General features: G+C 45.8%; 1 protein-coding gene across 1 annotated transcript in view; it reads right to left on the reverse strand.

The window, feature by feature from the left end:
* Positions 1 to 14,015, reverse strand: part of ADAMTS2 (ADAM metallopeptidase with thrombospondin type 1 motif 2) — a 244,417-nt gene extending 230,402 nt beyond the window's left edge. Inside the window, exons 1-2 of the mRNA XM_059712896.1 lie at positions 13,799 to 14,015; positions 13,356 to 13,687 (exon numbers count right to left, since the gene is read on the reverse strand). Coding sequence (XP_059568879.1) covers positions 13,356 to 13,687; positions 13,799 to 13,880 — 414 coding nt within the window. The 5' untranslated portion in view covers positions 13,881 to 14,015. The remainder of the gene's footprint in view (positions 1 to 13,355; positions 13,688 to 13,798) is intronic.
* Positions 14,016 to 19,223: the final 5,208 nt, after the last annotated feature.

Raw genomic sequence — 19,223 nt, forward strand, 5'->3', positions numbered from 1 at the left:
AGCTAAAACCAGCGTGCAGGGCTATAAAATAGAAGAGAGGCATCTCCGGGCATGGCTAACAGACAACAAAACTGCAGAAGAAAGGATAGCTTGAAGAGTGAAACATCAAGACTATTAAAAAGGACGGAAGGCCATTAAGACCTGTGGAAAGGGGAGAGATTAACAGGAATCAGGGAGATGATAATGAGTCATGAATTCAACTGACTCTGTCGACATTATCTGAACAGAAACGCCACCACCCCTCCCAGGCAGTCGGTTTTAAAGTTTTGGAGGAGTAGGAATCAAAGGGGGTGCGGTGCAACTGCACCAGTGCACCCTCCTCTCCCCCCCACCACCCCTGATCCGCCCCGGCTGTGATTTATAATCATTTAGAAGGAAGATATAAATACTTCTAGCAATTAATTTCAGGACCATAAATATTATTTTTCCCCCTCACACTTCAAAGACACCAGCCACTATGAGCTCAATTTTAAAGACATTTAGGTGCCTAAAGATGAGGGTTGGCGCCTACTAGGATTTTTTAAAAAGCACTTCAGCATCTAACACCCATTGATATAAATAGGAACAAGTGTTCAAACACTTTTTAAAACCCTGCTTCTTTTGGCACCTAAATACCTTGGAAAAAATCAGGCCTTACAGCTCAAGAAAACATTTTCACTAAGGCCTCAGTTTAACAAGGGACTTGAACATGGGAGCAATCTCCATTGCTTCAATTGGATTGCTTGTGCTAGGAAAGTCACTCACAGGCTTTAATCCCTTGCTGAACTGCATATTTAATAAATATGTTTAAAGGCTTCTATAGATCAGGGTTAACTGCAAAACATCTTAAAGACAGACCGAGACCACACACACACAGACCTACTCATGCCACATGTAAAAAGATACTATATGGACATGGGACTCTACCAAAGCATTTTTTCATTTTTCTCACACATATAATAAATCCAAAAACACATCAGTAAAGTCTTACAGCTTCAGGTCCCATGTCAAGATACAGCACTCTGCCCTCATAAAAATCTCAGAAAGGTATTTGTTTTTATGGTTTTAAGAGACCTGTCTAAGAATTAAGTGCGATCCAGATTTTAGCTGTTCCCTCTTTAACGGAAAAAAGACGGCTGTCAGAGCTAGCTTCATTCACATTCATTAAACAGTAGCAACAGCAGCTCCCAGAGTTACTATCCCAGGGAACAGCTACTATTTAAAAGTTAACGAGCATTAAATTAGCTTTATCTAGATGGACGAATGAGGAGCTTTGTTGTTCACCAGGGCACCAATACTGTTAATTTCTGTCTACTCAGTGTTAGCAGGTTTATGCTTTTCTTTTGACAGAAAATGGGCTGGACTTCATGCGCAGTGTTCCAGTAGGCTTCAGGTTAAAAATCTGGGAAAAAGTGGTATGACACTGCAATGAAATGCAGATTGGGAAGACAACACATGGAAGAGAGTAATGAGAAAGACAATATGAACAAGATTCACCTGGACTGATGTAGAGATCACCAGGTCAAGAGAGATCACCATGTCAAAATGGAAGCAAAGATTCAGAGCTTAAGATGCAGCCTACAGGAAACACAGGACCTATTTCTCGTGGACAATTTTAAATCCTAAGTTCACCATGGAGCGATACATATGATGGAGGAGTAGATTTTATCCTTTTTGGAAAAAAAAGGATAGGAGTGCAACAAGAAATGGGGAAACCATTAATTTGGCATACAGCAATATAAAGGAAACAATGGAATGTAAAAAGCTTTGGTAAATTGTCATGAAATAATGTTCATGATTCTAAAGCTGAAGAGTAATAGTACTCTGTACAATGAAGGGTCTTTGTTTTCAGGAAGCAAACACTGGATAACTAAAGGAATTAGTGGGTTCAGGTCCATGCCTGAGGTTGAGAAGTGTTGGGATATGCTGTAATTATGAACATGATATCGCTTCATGAGACATTTTTACACATATTGTGGGTGATTTCTATTGGTTTTCTAGGATTTGAAGTATTACTGTATAGTGGAGGCACATGCTTCTGCTCATGTATTCTGTAATGAAGGGGGCTTACAGAAAAAAATTAAAATGATGCATCTGATGTTCTCACCCACGACTCCAGGAGCTCAGGCTTTAAGAAAACTACCAACTCTTTAAAAGAGTCAGAAACCCTGTACACAAAAGGCAATAGTGGATGGAAAAAGTGGTGGTGACCAAACAGTACAGTATCACTGAATACTGTGGCTAGTAAAGCGAGCAAAACACTGGCTTGCATCCATAGATGCTTCTCAAGCAAATCCTGGGACTTCATTCTCCCATTGTGCTCGGCCTTGGTGAGGCCGCAGCTGGAGTACTACATCCAATTTTGGGTTCCACAATTCAGAAAGGATGTGGAGAAGCTTGAGAGGGTGCAGACAGCCACACACATGATCAGAGGTCAGGAAAATAGATGTTATGATGAGAGGCTGAGAGCCATGGGGCTCTTCAGCCTGGAAAAGCGCAGGCTCAGGGGTGATCTGGTGGCCACCTATAAATTTATCAGGGGTGCTCATTAGGATCTGGGGGAACGTCTGCTCACCAGAGCGCCCCAAGGGACGACAAGATCAAACGGTCACAAACTCCGCCGCGACCGATTCAGGCTGGACATAAGAAAGAACTTCTTCACTGTCCGAGCCCCCAAGGTTGGGAATAGCCTGCCCCCAGAGGCGGTTCAAGCACCCACTTTGAACGCCTTCAAGACACATTTGGATGCTTATCTTGCTGGGATCCTATGATCCCTGCTGACTTCCTGCCCCTGGGGCAGGGGGCTGGACTCAATGATCCTCCGGGGTCCCTTCCAGCCCAAATGTCTATGAAATCTATGAAAAGAAAAGATGTTGCCCTTTGAGACACTTATCTATAGACAGGCTCTTAAAACACTGGAAGGCAACATGTTGTTATAGTGCAGGGAACCAACACTTAAAATACTGTACAAAAGTTAGACCTTTCATTAGAGCCAGTTACATAAGAAAACACTCTGTGTTGAGGTCACTGAAAACAAAGATGAATTCCAAACAGAGGTAGGATTTTACTAGCTAACTTGGATCAGAGGCAACAACACATGGAGAGACACTGAAGGAGCTTGCTGAAACCTTTGGGGCAAGAGACAATAAAGTAGAAGGTGGAATAAAAAGACTGCAAATTTTAGAGAGCTGTTAAGAGAAGCAATAGTAGTATAGAACTGTGTATCTCTGAATCCAATAAGATGAGTGGGAGCGGTTTTCACATCTTTGTTTTAGCTAATCACGGTTGATATGAGAAGTCTCCGAGCTGAATAAGCAATTAGGCAATGAGATTACTTGCCTACAGAGGTAGCCATCACTATTAATAAAAAGTGTTCATAAATAGGTCAGATAAAATACTAGTGTGATCCCTGGAGAAAATGATCCCCTCTGCAGAGGCTGGGGCTGTTGACATGAGAAAAATCTCTCTCAACCTGCTGTATCAATAGCAATTCTCGTTAAAAATGAACAGTGAAAAGTGAGAGGAGGTCTCCTCGGTTCCAGGGGTTGGTAGTGCTTAGTCCTCAGAGAATCCTGGAAAACCTTTATGAATCATCTTGCAAACTACACTACAGAGATGCAATACATTTACTGCAAGCTAGTAGCATTATACTAGGGACGCACTCTAGGATCTAAAGAAGGACAGGTTTCCCAAAATAGATGTTCTACTTGTCCACAGAGATAATTATGACCTTGTATAACTACTATTGCATAACTACAATATTTGGATCTTTCAAGGTGGGAAGTAGGAGCCACCAGGCACATTTTCTTGGGTGGACACAGTTTTATGTTCTGGCTGGAAAATTAGTTCTTGTGTGGTCAGAGAGAGGAATACATCTGAGATACTATAACAATAAGAAGAGTGCAACACAAGGTCAAATACAACATAAGGAAATACCTATCTTTTATCCAAAGGCTTACAACACAGCATTGATTGCCTGAGGATATTCTGTCCAGATGGTATCCACCTGTCTGATGTAGGAAATTACTTATTCCATTTTCAGATGAAAAGTAGAAGATTTGTGTACAAAATACACAAATAAAAATACAGTACAGCACCGATGGGAGATTTTCTTTCCAGCGAAAGCACACAGAGGACAATTTACGCAAGTTAGAGATTTAAGCATGCTTTATAGGTACTCTCTCTGTCAAGCTATATTTTTTAAAAGGAGAAGCCTCAGCAATTTACAGTATGGAGGGAATGGCTGTTTAACCAGGCTAATGTTGGCCACACACACACAGACAGTAGAAAACATATATACAGTACGTACGTGTGACTTTTAAGCATTCAAGTACACTATGGTCAGTTATGTGCTTAAAGTTAAGCATGTGCATGGGTTTTTCAGGACTGAGGTTTCAGAATGTAATAGGGCCTCTGATTCTGCAAGCGTTTAAACACACGCTTAAGCTTTAAGCATACTGAATAGCCTGGCCTCTCAGTTAACTCGACAAAGTTAAGTTCATATTGAAGCGTCTGCAGGATCAGGGCCCTGACAAGATAGTCAGGGAGGTTTGTTTACAAAGTGTTTACTTTCCCCCTCCCATTGTAACTGCAATCTGGCTTGGATTGGATTGTAATCTGCTGAGAAGCAAAGAGACCACATTTTCTCTCCCCCTCTCCTTTTTTATTTCCCACTGTGCCATGGAGAGGCCACTTTCTTTTGATTTAGCTGGGAAAATGTTCTTAAGAGGCAAGATGCTATATGCCAGATTTCAGTCTGTTGTAAATGTTTACAACACAATTATAAAAGAAATGTTATAAAGTTAGTACTGCAAACAGAATCACAGGAATTATTAGTAGTAAATATCTGCTTTAACTGTCGTGTATAAGGCAGGACTAGATTATAGCGACAATACTGCAGTGGCTTGAATTCCGTTTTGCTTGATACTTCACAAACTGGTATATTCCCAAGGACGAATAAAATACAAACAAAACCAAACTGGAAGTTCATATGGAAGCAGGTGATAAAAGTTACATAAATATTTGTTTGCTTTCATACATTATATTCATTGCAGAGTGATTTGTTGGCCATTTATACAAACAAACAACTTTACTTCATTAAGATAAGTTATGTGTGCGCCAGACAGTAAAACAGTAAAAACAGTTGCATTCACAATAAACAATTAATCTGAAACACACTCATGCAGGCAAATGTTGATTAAAATTGTTGATTAGAGCTACAAGAGTATTTGCCAACACATATGCATCAAACTATTTGAAAAACAAAAGGGGGGCTTGTCTGAAATGTTCAGATTTTTTTTAAATATAGATCTCAAAAGTGAAACCAGAACTGAAACTCAACCAAAGAAAATCAGAATACTTTTTAAATGAAGGGGGAGTAGTTTACACAGTAACCTGCATGAAAAACCCCACGCAGGTATTATGGACCTGAGGAAAATCACTAGAAAAACAAGATTTAGCAACTTCAATAGGCCCTGGGTGTTTAGTTCTCAGAGTTTTATTTTATGCCCCCTAAATTGAAATGGTGGGTTTTTAATTAAAACCCACCATTTCAATTCTTCTATCACGTTATGGCAAGGGGCCCAACCCTTTTTTTTTTTTCCCCCCGGCAGAGCCAGAGCCTGCCCACAGCCAAAGGGCGAGCTGCTAGCAGGCTGAACAGCCAGCCGGCCCCGGTCCTTGCCTCCAAAGTGGTGGTGCCCCTGGGGCCGCCAGCATCCTGGATGCTGCCCCAGCTCCAATGCAACACCTGGCTCGATCCAACTCTTCCTTGCCGCCACCGTGGAGGGAAGGACTGAGGCCCCTGGCCCACCAGCAGCTTGCCCTTTGGCCACAGGACAGGCAGGCAGGCCTTCACCAAAAAAAAAGGATTGGGCCCCTCACCACTTCTGCCCTCAGCAGGCTCCTGTGGCCATCAGGGCGCCTGGGGCCACCTGGGAATGCTCTGGCTTGCTCCTCGGGCAGCGCAGGGAGGTGGCAGGAGGGCAGCTGGGTTTGCTGGCGGCTGGAGAACGCAGTGGAAATGGTGCATGGGGCTCTGGAAGCCTGGGTGGGCTGGTAGCTGGCCGGGTACTGCCCCAGCTTAGAGGTGCCAGATCCAACGCTTCCCTGAGCCCACCAGTGCTTCCAGAGCCCCATGCACGGTCCGTCGCCTTCTATGGCCGCCAGCAAATTCAGCCGCCCTCCTGCCACCTTCCCGCACTGCCCCAGCGAGGGCAGATTCTTTTTTTCTGCAGACCTTGCCCACCTCTCCCACGGCCGGGGGGCAAGCTGACAGCTGCATCATTGCAATTTGTAACATTGCAAACTAAATTACATTGGGATGTAGTTTAGTTTGCAAGGATGCAAAATGATTTAAAACCCTCAAAATTTTTGCACGTATACTATATGATGCCATTAAGCCACACCAAGTGACATTTTCATCACATGTACATGGTAATCGTGTCACGTGTACAAGCACCCAGAGGCCCCAATTCAAGGCAGCAATAGATACAGGGGTACTCAGCTACCTGCACAAAGTTAAACAGGATTGTCCTGAGCAGTGATGGATTTCACCATGTGCAAAGGCACCTTCCCAAATTTAGGCCTATGAACCTAAACACCTTCAACCAGAGATGGCAAAAACTAAGAACATTTAATTACTTGGTTTCTAAACTTCTACTTAATGTTTCGAAACAACATTAAGACATTCAAAGTGCCGTATAACAAAAATCTCTCCTGTTAGAATATTTGACAAACAGGCACTTAAGGAATAGCAATCAAAGAACAAGCTACTTCCTGAAGATTAATGACTGGCTGGGCAAATGTGGATCATCATTAACTCATGAAGCTGGGCCCTGAGCTGTGGTCACTACTGCTATTAAGGAAGAAAGGAGTTTAAATAGCGGTGTTCTGTACAAGGCATTTTTAGAGGAATCAGCATCTGGGCAAACAGCCAGCCAATAGGTTCTTCTCAAAAATGTTGTGAGAGTTATTATAGCATACAACACACTCTGACAATTAGCAAAGCCTGCTAATTTTACTCACACAAATAGAACCGCTAATGTCAAGTGCTCACATGAGTAGGGCACTCTATGAAGAATGCACAGATTTGAAGTATGTAGAAAAAAGATGAAATCACAGAATCTTTCAAAAGCTTACTTGTCATGTCTCCACTTGCAATAAGTTTCCTTTTCAATGGCAGCACCACAGTCTTGCTGGACAGCCGATATTTTAATTAAAAAAAAAAAAACATAAAGAGGAAGAGAATTACACTGATGAGGCAAAATGTTTGGGGCGATATCCTCTGCTATGCAAATTGGGATTCCTTTATTATCTTTAATAGTACAGAGTTACAGCAGCTAAGGAAGTGACCCTCACTGGGTTGGGATTCATCCCCCTCAAACCTTCCCTCCAAACCATATGCCCTCCTTCTTCCTGCAGGTCAACACACCAGTGAGCAGTACAGATAGATGTTAATATCTGTACCCATCTAAATACTACTGTACAAAAAAAGAGGTGGGGGGAAGAAGAGGACATCAGTCCTCCAAATTACATTTCAAACTTTCATTAGTGTCAGAGATATGGAACAAATTAACCACTCAGGATTCACCACTGGGCCTTTTTTCAGTGGCACTGAACCTTTAACTGAGAAATTAAAATGTTTAAGGTTTTGCTCAACTCCAAATTCACAGCAAATAAATGGTAACTACTCTAAGACATTTGGGTACTGACTAGAGAGTCTTAATTGTAGTGCTGTGGCAAGGAAGTTTGGCACCTGGGGTAAAGCCCACAGCATCAGCCTGCCCTCACCCTGTGCACAGATCTGGGGGGCACACATCCCCCCCATGCTTGCCCAGGAGTGCACACAGCAGTGGGAGCTGCCCTCCCTCCGTCCCCGTACCCTCCCAAACAAGCTGCTCACAGATCCATCCCACGCCCCACCCCAGCTGGGCAGCACCTGCTGGTGCCCCTTCACTTCAGCTCCCATGGCGGTTGTCCCGCTCGACCCCACCCTTGCTACAGCACTGCTTAATTGCCTAACACCTAAAACATAACCCTGAGTTGCATTCTGCACAACAAAATCTTCTATGTTTTTCATCTTGATTGTCCATATCAGAGTCATATGTGTTTGTACTGTGTTCATCTCTACACATCTGTTCATGTTTAAGTGCATATTCTATCTAGCCAGTTGCCTGTGGGCTTGGGGATATATTACATGGAGGGTGGGGTATAGTTAACAACACTGAAATTCTGCAGCCAACAATATTTTCACCATATAAATGGTACAGAAGACTTTCACAGCTGCCATCAGCATTGTTACTGACATGGGCCAAAACTTTTCCCTGCTGTATTTCCACAAGTAGCAAATCTGGAATCCATGGAAATGGAGAGTTCTGGCTTCATGGCAGGCTCTCCTCCTCTCTTCAATATCACGGGCAGTCACCAGGTATTGGGCTCTGTAGGAGGGCAGACATGGGGACATCCTGCATGCATTAATTTTGGTCCATCCACAATAATATTATGTCTATATTAACAGTTAGGGATAACCTTCTGGCCACCCTAAGGGCCAAAGCTGCTTACTATCTACAGTGAAAACCCCAAGCTCAGCCCCTACCAACAGTCAAGCCCTCCCACAAAATCTCAGCTAAACTTCAAAGGTGTGAGGCCAAACCTTACCTGCCCAGTCACCTCTCCCTACAGCATGTTTGGTACTTACCTAGATGCTGCAGGCTGCAAGCATGGGAAGTCTGTCAGTGCTATCCCCGTAATTCCCTATTCAAGACTTCCAGCCCTTCTGCACCCCATTTCCTGTAATTAGGGTAGCACAAAAGAAGAGGCAAGTAATTCACAGATTGAGTCCTAGAAAGGAACAGGGAAAACAAGATGGGCCACCTTGGTGTAAGCCAGCGGTTCTCAACCTTTTGCACCTTACATCCCACCAACCATTTTGTCAAAAACCCCTGGTCCCCCTATGATAAAAACAAAACCCCACAAAATTGCACTGTTTGAGATATCTATCGATTCATCTATTTGAAGTGCAAACAACTGATTTTTTTCAAATCAGGCAATGAGTTGAAGTCCCACCTACATGACCCTCGAGTCCCACCGGTGGGACATGTCCCACTGGTTGAGAGACACTGGTGTAGGCAACAGGTAAGATATAGATAGGGCAGGACAACTACTGTGCCTTGAATTAATTGGGGCAACCTGCAGCGCTGACCATAAACATCAGTGTGGACATACCCCAACTTTCCCCTCTTCACCTACCATTCAGTGAAAACCCTCTGAACAGGAAGGATGCTTGGGATGGTTATTATGCATGGTTGGGAGCTGTGCTGCCATAAAGTGCTGCACTGCAGAGGCACTGGCCTTTCAAAGAGATACCCCAAGTTCTGTCAGGGCCCAAACACCACAGAGGAAGGCAAACTTGGCCCTTCCAAGGGGAGAGTCAAGTGAGACCTAATTCTTTATTGCCTTTTCCACCTTATACAGTGGAGGACTGGATAAAGGTAACAGCCTGCCCACCACAGAATATCCACAGGACAAGGGCTGTATGGTCCTAAAATGTCCTCCGCTGGTGCCCCAATGTACAGGGCATACCGAGGACAAGAGATGTCACCAGCACACAGTGTCTTCTGCAATGATCCCTGGAGGCCTGAGGCTGCTGAGCATGTTAGAGCTGCCTCTACTCTTGCACCAAAGCTGAACTTGAAACAGCCTTGGGATGGGGCAAGCACCAAGGCAACAGAAAGCTGCCCTTGCCTCTTCCTTCTGTGCTGTTGGAGTGAAGAACCAGGATGTGGAAATGAATTCAGAGCATACTCAGGGAAAAGCCCACATTGGGTGCCACTTGGCTGACAAAGACATTTGACACCCTAGCCTAGAACCCAATCTTTTCTTTTTAATTAACTGAGTTGCAATATTTCCTTTACACGGTTAAAAATTGTAATAATAATAATAATAACAACAACAACAACCACCACCACCACCACCACCACATCATTCAGGACTCTAAAAGAGGCTGATAAGGAAATCTACTTAATTAGCTCCAACTTGCCAGTGATCTCTAAGGGCCCAATTCAGCCATAAAAAAAAAGAAGTCCAATCTGCATACTTTGGATGTCCTAGTTCATCTGTTTCTACTTTTTTTTTAAGCCAGTGCTAAGTGAAACTGGTTTTGTTGTTAGTTTCTACTCCAGAAGGCTGTGAGAGGATGCATATTAAAATAACTAATCCTCAGTTCTGCATGAAAATGATATGCAATTCTGAATACTCATTTCACTGTCCTTCCTAGCGTTAGCATGGATCAGAGGGGTTTCTTTAAAAAAATAAAACCAAATAAAAAAAAAGAAGGCAAACCAAAACCATCCACGCTGTAGAATGCAACAGTGATGCCATTTCGATCAGTTCTAACCACCTCTGCATTCTAGCAAAACCCACAGCCCCAGAAAAGCTTTTTAAAAGAATAACTGGAAAATAAGACCCTGGGCAGAAACCTGAGAGCCAAAGGGAGTATCCAAAAAGAAAGAAATGTCAAAAGTGGCAAGGCAGGAGCTGCATCCACCAGGCTGAACAAGATACAGCCAATGCAAATCTACAGCTTGAAGACTAGACTACCGATCTTCCATGCAAATGCCATCACCACCTCAACATCTGGATGCAAAAACCAGAAATCCACCAGGGGCAGGCAGAAATGTCTAACTGCCTCCAAATGCAAATGCCTAAAGAACATGATAGGTAGGAGATGGAGTGCCTTTATAACAAATGTTAATATCTGCCCAAGGAGTCAACAGCTCCTGATCTCCAGTTTTCCAACCAAAAAAAAAAGTGAAAATATCTGGAACATGCATTAAAAATGAAGCCAGAGAATCTGCTATGGCAGATAAGCCAGTAGGCAGCAGCAAGAGGGATGTGAGAAAGGGGCCGACTGAAAGACTATCCCCATCACACAATATATTCCAAGAGGAAGAACTGACAAGAGTAAACAGCGTAGAGGACGCAGAAGAAACAGCCCAGAGTACGCGGAGATGGGGAGAAGCCCTGTTCACCTCCCAAGTGATGTTTGCCTCATTCATAAACTGGGAATAATTGAGGAACGTGGGTCATCAAGCCTAGTCCTTCTTAATGACAGGCCACCATAAAATAAGTGTTAGACCCAAAAGGATGCACATGAATATCCACCCCAGCCCCTCACACACACTACATACCTATGCAGCAAACTCAGGGAGTTAGTACTAAACATCCTAAGTCCTCAAAAGCAAGAGCGTTGCACAGGAAGAGACCAGGCAAGACAAAAACAGCCAACGACGCCCAGCTGAAAACCTTACTAAACAGCCTACTCCAGTAATTAAGAAATTTATTTCATGAATAACTAATGACCCACAAGAAGTAAACACAGGTCTTTCCATTGGCTTTAATGGGGCCTGGATCCTGGTTCTATTTGCTCTTGGCTGAAGCTCATCTGGCTAAAGCTTAAGTTATTATTATTAATTCTTTCCCGTATTGACTACGAGCTAATTCCTCACGCTATTTGCTTGACAGTGAGTGCACGTGTGTTTGCAGGAACAGGGCCCAGATGAATAAATAAGCATAACAAGCAGGCGAAAGTAGATGCCATGGAATATCGACATATACAGAGGCTCTCAGCATTAAGACTTCAAATAAGAATAAAACCAAGCTAATTCCTTAATACTGATGCTCATACACATAACTGACATGTTCGACGGAAGCTGAACGCACTTAGGCTAGGGACAGACATTACACGTAAACCGGTTTAAGCGATCAGAAACTAGTTTAAACCTGTGACAGAACAGATGCTCAGTGCACATGAACCAGTTTGAGAACGGCTGAAACCGGTTTGAGATAAACCTGGTTGAATGTAGTCTATCAGACTTAACTGATTTGGCTCAAACGGGTTTATGCAATATCTGTCCCGGACCTTAATGCAGTGTTGTTAAACTTATCTTCACTGTCTGATAGGGCTTCACAACTGGGAAGAGTTCTTTGAGCAACTACTGTCGGTTTCTTTCTAGCTTGTAGCTATCCAAATAAAGGACTTTTGTGAAGATTAGCTTTGCTGATCCCTCAGAAAAGACTCTGGGTCTGATGCTCCCCTCTCCTGAACCACGCGGAGGTGTTTGCTCCTGTACAAGCAGCGGTATTCTTAAACCCACTTGGCCCAGACATCAAATGACAGCACAAGGCCACAGGAATTCAGACCCCTAATCTTTTGTTCTCATTAAACAGATGCTGACAGTCCAACTGGATCTGCTTTTTAAAACGGTAATAGCCACATCACGGTCCATCGCATGCTTGCAGGCAGGCAAGGGTAGAGAATTAAGTCACTCAGGCACTCTCCCGAGCCAGCATCCGCACAACAGGAAAGCAGTCTCCCAGGATCTCCCCCTCCCCTCCCACACAGCTGGGTAAGGAAGAGACAAAGTCCTGGCTCCACTGCTTCCCCCATCCTGGGCACTGCCCCAAACAGCTGCAATTATGCCTTAATTGGAATAATCTGTGCTAGGTACAGGACTGGCAACATTTCTCCCACCTTCAGGCCACAGTGAGAGTCTGGGAAGTGGGTTGTGACTGAATCAAGACTACACTAGACACCGTGTTCTTGTAGGAACTTTTGTGCACATTGACACTAATGCAAACCCACCGCTAAAATAAGAACATGCAGAGGGCGAGCAGAGAGGAAATCACAGGAGTACAAATAAGAGAAACCGTCTCATTCACTTTTACAGGTTTCAGGCATACCAGCTCTCCAGTGCTGGAAGTGAACAGCTTTCCATGTCTGAATTAAAAAGGACCACAGCGGACTCAAACTGGCGCTCTGCTTAAACTCGGCTGCCGTTTAAGCAGAGCACCGAAATCCATGGCATTAAATTAGCGCAAAGATATGAAACCTGAAAGGATGAGGAGCAGTTAAGCATACAGCGTTGCAGCTCGCTTCCAAAATGACAGCCTCTGAACAAAGTTTGCCCTGTTAACTCGGGACAGGCGTGACACGTAAACCGGTTTAAGCGATCGGAAACTAGTTTAAACCTGTACCAGAACAGATGTTCAGCGCACGTAGACCAGTTTGAAAATGGCTGAAACCGGTTTGAGATAAACCTGGTCGAATGCAGCATCAGACTCAACCGATTTATGCCGCGTGTGTCCCAGACCCCAGCGGCCGGCACCCGCCCTGTCCTCATCACGCGCCCGGCGCATAAAGCGTCACCTGAAGCCCTTCGAACTAATCCTTGGGCTGGAGGAAAAGTTCCCTGGAAGCGCGGAGGTGTCCCCCAAGTGGAAGGAGGAAGGGGACAGGGTGGAGGGGAGCTGCTGAGAAGCCCCCGCTTGGGGTTGGGTTGGGAGGGGAGGGGAGGGAAGGGGAGGGGAGCCCTTACCAGCCCGTCGCAGTTGCTGATGGCCACCGAGGCGTTGGGCAGGTCCGCGATGTCCCCCACGTAGAGGCAGGCGGCGGAGAGGGGCTCCAGGCGCGGCGCGCCCGCCTCGTCCTGCCACTCCAGCGTGGCCCCAGGCGCCACGACGCGCGCGTTGTGCCGCAGCCGCAGGTGCAGCTGCCGCCCGGACACCGTCACGTTGTAGAAGAGCGGCCGGGGCTGCTGGCGCGGCTGCCCCGCGGCGCGGCGGGGGCGGCCGCCGGGCGCCGACAGCCGCGTGGACACGAAGCGGCCCCGCCAGTCCGTGCGGGTGGGCACCACCAGGCTGCGCTCGCCTGCAAAGCAGAGCACAGCGCACGGCCCGGCGTCACCCCCGCGGGGAAACTTCGCGCCCCCGAGAAGTTGCCGCGGAGTTGCGGCGGCGGCAGGGAGGGGAGACACCTTACCTGCGTCCCCGCAGCCGGGCAGGGCGGCGCCGAGCGCCCAGCACAGCAGCAGGCAGGCGATGCCCGCCGCCGGGGGCTCCATGCCGCCGCCGCTAAAGTTGCCCGCAGCCGGCCCGCAGCCGCCCCGCCGGCATGTGGCGGAGCAGCCGCAGCGCCTCCGCCGCTGCCTCCCGCTGGTGCAGCCGCGCGGCCGGCTGGCGGCGAGCGCACACCGGAGGGAGGCGGGCGGAGCGGGGCGGGCTGATTGACACGGCGCGGCCGCCCGGCTGCCGGCGCCCGGGACGCTCCTCCGCCCCCGGACGGGCCTCCGGGGCCGCCCCGCGCCCTGCCCCGGCTCGGGGGAGCCCGAGCCTGCGCGGCTCACAAGCACCCCAGGGTGTCTTGGGGCGACGGCGCCTGGCGAGAAGCGAGGCCGGCCCGCCACCCAGCGCAGAAGAGAAGGGTCCCCCCGGACCCCAGCCGTGCAGGACGGGCCCCCGCCCCCGCCCCCGGCACACTTCGTTGGGCGTTGGGAGTGACTGGGTTGCAGAGCAGAGCAGGGTCTGTACAGCGCCTGGCACGGCTGGCCCTGACCTGGCGGCGGCCGCTGGCAGGGAAAGAAGAGTAATTCATGGAGAGCGACTTTTGCGGGGAGATGACAGATAGATACCTAGATAACGCGTGTATGTATGTACATGTGTGCGTGTGTGTACATGTGTGTATGGGTACATTTTTTTTTCCTTTTTTTTTGGCTATCCACGCTTTGTCACATGGCCATGATAAACATACTGCATTTGGGCCTCATTGTTCACGTCTGACTTTCCAATCGTGTAGCAGCTGAATAAATACAGAAATGTACTTTATCGGGGTTATTTGCAGCTTTCTTCGGTTCGCCGGCTGGTTTTGCAGCATCCGAAGAGGCTGCCTTGCCTCCTCGTTGGCATCTCTGGTTTGTGGTCTCCTTCCCAGTAGGTTGATTCACAGGTATATTTGCATAGTTTGCATCCCAGGCGGTATTTGCACATGAAGGTTTCCTCACCAAGCTGTCACTGGTTCTTTGCTTGTGCCGTTTTTCCAGAGCATTCCTGTAAATAGCTGCTCCTGCAGTGATTTAGGGCCCAATCCTTACATGCTTCACTCCTGCGATTCTGATGGGGTTACAAAGGCGTGTGGTGGGAGTAGGGCAAAGCCCCAAATGTACTGGAATAGGGTAAAACCGTAAGAAAAGTGGTACTGGTTACTGCTGGAGACCACACTGCAGGTCTGATCCACCCAGGCAACACCATTTCCCTATTCCCTATTTGCCCTTGTTTTGGTTTACACTGATCTTTAGAAGTGATAAAAAGAAAAGGATTTTTTTTTTTTTGCATTAAAGATACCCTTATGGGTAGAAGATTTATTAATGAAGGAGGAAGAACTATTTGTTAACCTTCTCTTTTGGTATTTTTCCTTTGATGCCACTTTTCTTTCGAGTCAGTCTTTTCCTGGGTTTTTGAGAGCTACTATTGAGTAGCTCTTCTTACTTTCAAGCCTGTATACTTTCATCAGTTCAGCTCCAGGGCTGGTAACGCTCCAGCTTTATTTTTATTGGCCTTGTAGTTTAAACTGATGATGTGGCTCTTTTACATTCCCTGAGTCCCATCCCGTTCTGATTGAATCATTGGATGTTCTGTCATTGACTTTAATGGCAGAAGGAGCAGGCCATATGTTTATAACCAAAGTCTCGTGTGCATGTGTCAGAGAGACTAAGGAGCAATCATATGCTGTAAATATGCAGCACATAATTAACCAGCCAATAATAGCATGTAATAATTGCAATGGAATCTTTTTTTTTTTTTAAACTGGAGGTTAGAAAATTTGCTTAATCTGGATAACAGCTGTCCTAGAGGGGAGTGATATAAACAAGGAGTAATAAAATACAGTAGTCCATGGAAGTTTTATTTCCATACAGAAATTAAGTCCTATCGGTGGTTGCTGTTATCATCTTGCCACAGCTGACTACATTCAAGGAAATTCATGGGCTCCTTGTACTGCCAGAGCTGCTTTTACCTACAACTTTTTTAAATTCATGGTCCATCTAACCCTGGAAAGCCTGTTAGGACACACTGGTTTCTGTAGGAACAGCTGACTACATGGCAGCCAGCTGCCTCTCCTCCTAGCCCAGTACTCACTTACAGCTGAACTGACCAGGCTTGGGGGAGGAGGAACAGCCTGTGGCACACGTCCGGAGCTGTCAGGACACTAAACCCACTCTGTCAACATGTCCTAATCCTCCTCAGAAACATCCCTTAAATAGAAGAAAATCAGAAACATGCTCAATGTCATGTACAACATAGGCTCAATATCAAGTGATAGGGCCAGATCATCACCTGGTATAACTCATTATTCCACTGAATTAAGTATGGTAAATCCTGGCCATGTTGAAGTGAAAGAGAGTTTTGCCATTAACTTCACCGGAGCTAGGATTTGGATTGATATAGAGACAATTTATACTGAGGCTCTGACCCATGGCTTCTTAAGTAGGACTTAACCATTACTGCCTGGATTATACTTTGCATCCCAAACTTCCCAGGGAAGACATTCCTACTCCACAATAATAGGCCCAATGCCTTCCCACAGAGAAAATGGATATGGACACAGTCAGATGATGTGGCTCAAAGTATGCACAGCACAAGAGAGTATCAGTAAGTGGCACAATTCAAAATACAAGAAGAGAAGCTCTTGCACTTATCCCTTCAGGACGCTGCACTGATAGTACCACACTAGCACTACCCAAACTGGTATGAAATTCTCCTCAGAGCAAAGCTTTCCTAGAAGAGCTGACTGAGTAACCCAATGTAGGCAGTCCAAACCACCTAGCACCCAGACCAACTCTGCTGAATAAAGTCACGTAATACGATGGATGTGAAGGCCTCATTCTTTGCTGGTTGAGCCTTTCAAGACTTTAAGGCCTTGTCTGTACCACCTGAGTGTAATGCCAGGAAGCACCATGCTGAGACATGCTGTGCTGGCTCTACACACCCCTTCTCACCATGCTGAGGCTGATGGACATGCCCTAAAACGTCTTTATACACCAGAACCTGCCAAGCTCAGCCTAAGACTTGGCATTACTAGAGCTGCACTCTAGGCCATGATATTTTCATCCAACCCAATCCTTAAGCCTTCATTCAGGGAAATTGCCATTGATTTCAATAAGAGCAACTACCCTGTATTGGTTCATTGTTCCTGTTAGCTTCAGCCTCTGAGCACACCTGAGAGTAAATGACTGAGCGGAAGTCTTGACCATCCTTGTTTTTCTCAGGAGCACAAGGAGGCAAAGAGGATTCAGTTGGATCCACCCAGGCAACTGGAGTGAAACTATGTCTACAGTCCAAAGCAAGCTTGACGCACTTGGAAATATAGCTAAGCCAGCTTTAAACAAGCTAGGTCAGGTAATGATAACAGTATGGGGCTCAGCACAAGGTAACCCCCCCTCCCCCCCCCCCGGCTCTTTACCCAGGTTGTACATTCAAAGCCAGCTGAGGGATCTCCACAGGAGCCCCAGCGTAACCATACCCTGAGAATGCAGATCGCCTCTTCCTCGTAGTACCTTTAACTCAGTTCAGTAAAATGGAAATGTCTCTATGTCACAAGCAGCTACTGTGAAAGATGCTTAAAAAATAAATGTATAATATTGCCCAATGCCTATGTGTTCAGAAATCCTGTGCATTTTACAGGAGAAATCAGTCTTGACATTACTGAAAAGAAGAAGGAACTATTTGGCATTATACTTTCTCCAAAGGTTGTATCAGTCCATCTGTTTTTGAGCAGAATTCCCTCACTAAAATTCCTGTGGGGAGACCCATTTAGAATCTGGTGGCTTCACGTGGCCCCATGCAAAAGGTTTTTTCCTCATAAACCCAAGGAGAACCTTTATTTCTGACCTCACTATTGGTGACTAAGATACATTTCTGTGAACTGTATAATCAACTGCTTTTTATTTTCATGCAGATCACCATCTTGTGCTTTCACTTCTAACCAATATGCCTAGTTTGTGGCTATGTAACATTTTTAAGCTTTACAAAAATAAAGAAAAAGAAAAATTAAAAGTTGTGTGCCAGTTCTTTTTCTCCACAGCTGGAAGCTCCAGGCCCTCTATTGTTTGAACCTTTTTTTTCCTGTTACGTGGCAGTACTATACTCTACCTAGAAAAAAGGCATGTGTTTAATACTGATTTTGCAGCACTGCATGCCAAAAAGCAGCAGCTAGCTGAAACAGCCCTGTCCTTTTTTTCCCCTTTAGCCTAAGCTCAGTGATGAAAAGATACATAAATCAGTGAATGTTCACGCTTTCTTTGATGGGCTCATTTCCACTCATTTCTAAAGACAGGCAGGACTGACATTTCCAGTGCCAGAGAAACATCTGGAGGACAAGGCTAAAGAAACCCAATAAAAGCAGCAATAACTGGGTGAAACCCTTTGACTTGGGGAGCAAAAGAAAATGAGAGCAATATTGCAAATAAATAAAACCACACACTAATGGATGCAGATTGAAAGTCAGCTCAGGGTAGATGGCGCACACAAACACCTAAATACCAGCTATACCCAACATTATGACTTGGGTAAGACATAGGCTTTTGCATAAGCCAAGCGCATGGAGATGAATGTGTCTCTAGCAGCAGCAGCAGCACTGTTTTCAGGATCTCTTGGACCAGTTAGCATGGCATGATATTGGATCTTATGGGTGCAAAGTGATATCCTCCCATCTCATCTGCCTTGTACTCCCATGCAGTGCATTCTTTTGATGACAAGGCAGGCTAAGTCAATAAATAGGGGAGCGAACAGTGGGCTGATACTACAGGAGTGGTTTAACAGACAAGGTGGACGCTTATGCATTACACAGTCATGACATACAATTCATAAACAGTAATACGAACAGGGATCAAACTTCATGTGTCCCCTTTCTCACGTACATAGCATAATCCAGTGGGAGAAGCCCGCGTGTGACGTTTTAGATGAGGAGTCCATTGCGCATTGGCAACTGCATGGATCTTGGTGGAGGAGAAACCTGTGTCCAGTGGCAAGGAGACCCAAGATGACTGGAGTAACTCTTCCACTGCAGCTTTCATCCGCCTTCACAGCCGTTGAGAAGTATGCCTTCTTTATCCTCCTGCTCCACCGTTGAGATTTTTATGTTATGTTGGACTGCTCCTCATCTGATACCTCTCCTTTGACCTTACCACCATGGGTGACCCTACCAGGAGTACAAGACTCATGATGGTGTTGCTCTTAGGGTCATCGGTACACGCAAGACTCTCCACCTCATCAGGATGACTGTCCATGGAGAGGACCCACAATCACTGGGTTACAAAGTCAGCTTCCTCTTGTTCCCTCTCTCTGGCCCAACGCATCTTGAATCTTTTTCGGCATAATGTCACAACTTCAAGAGAAGGAGTGAAGAGTGCCCC

The sequence above is a fragment of the Alligator mississippiensis genome, chromosome 9 (genome assembly GCF_030867095.1).
Source record: "Alligator mississippiensis isolate rAllMis1 chromosome 9, rAllMis1, whole genome shotgun sequence".
Taxonomy (NCBI): Eukaryota; Metazoa; Chordata; order Crocodylia; family Alligatoridae; genus Alligator; species Alligator mississippiensis.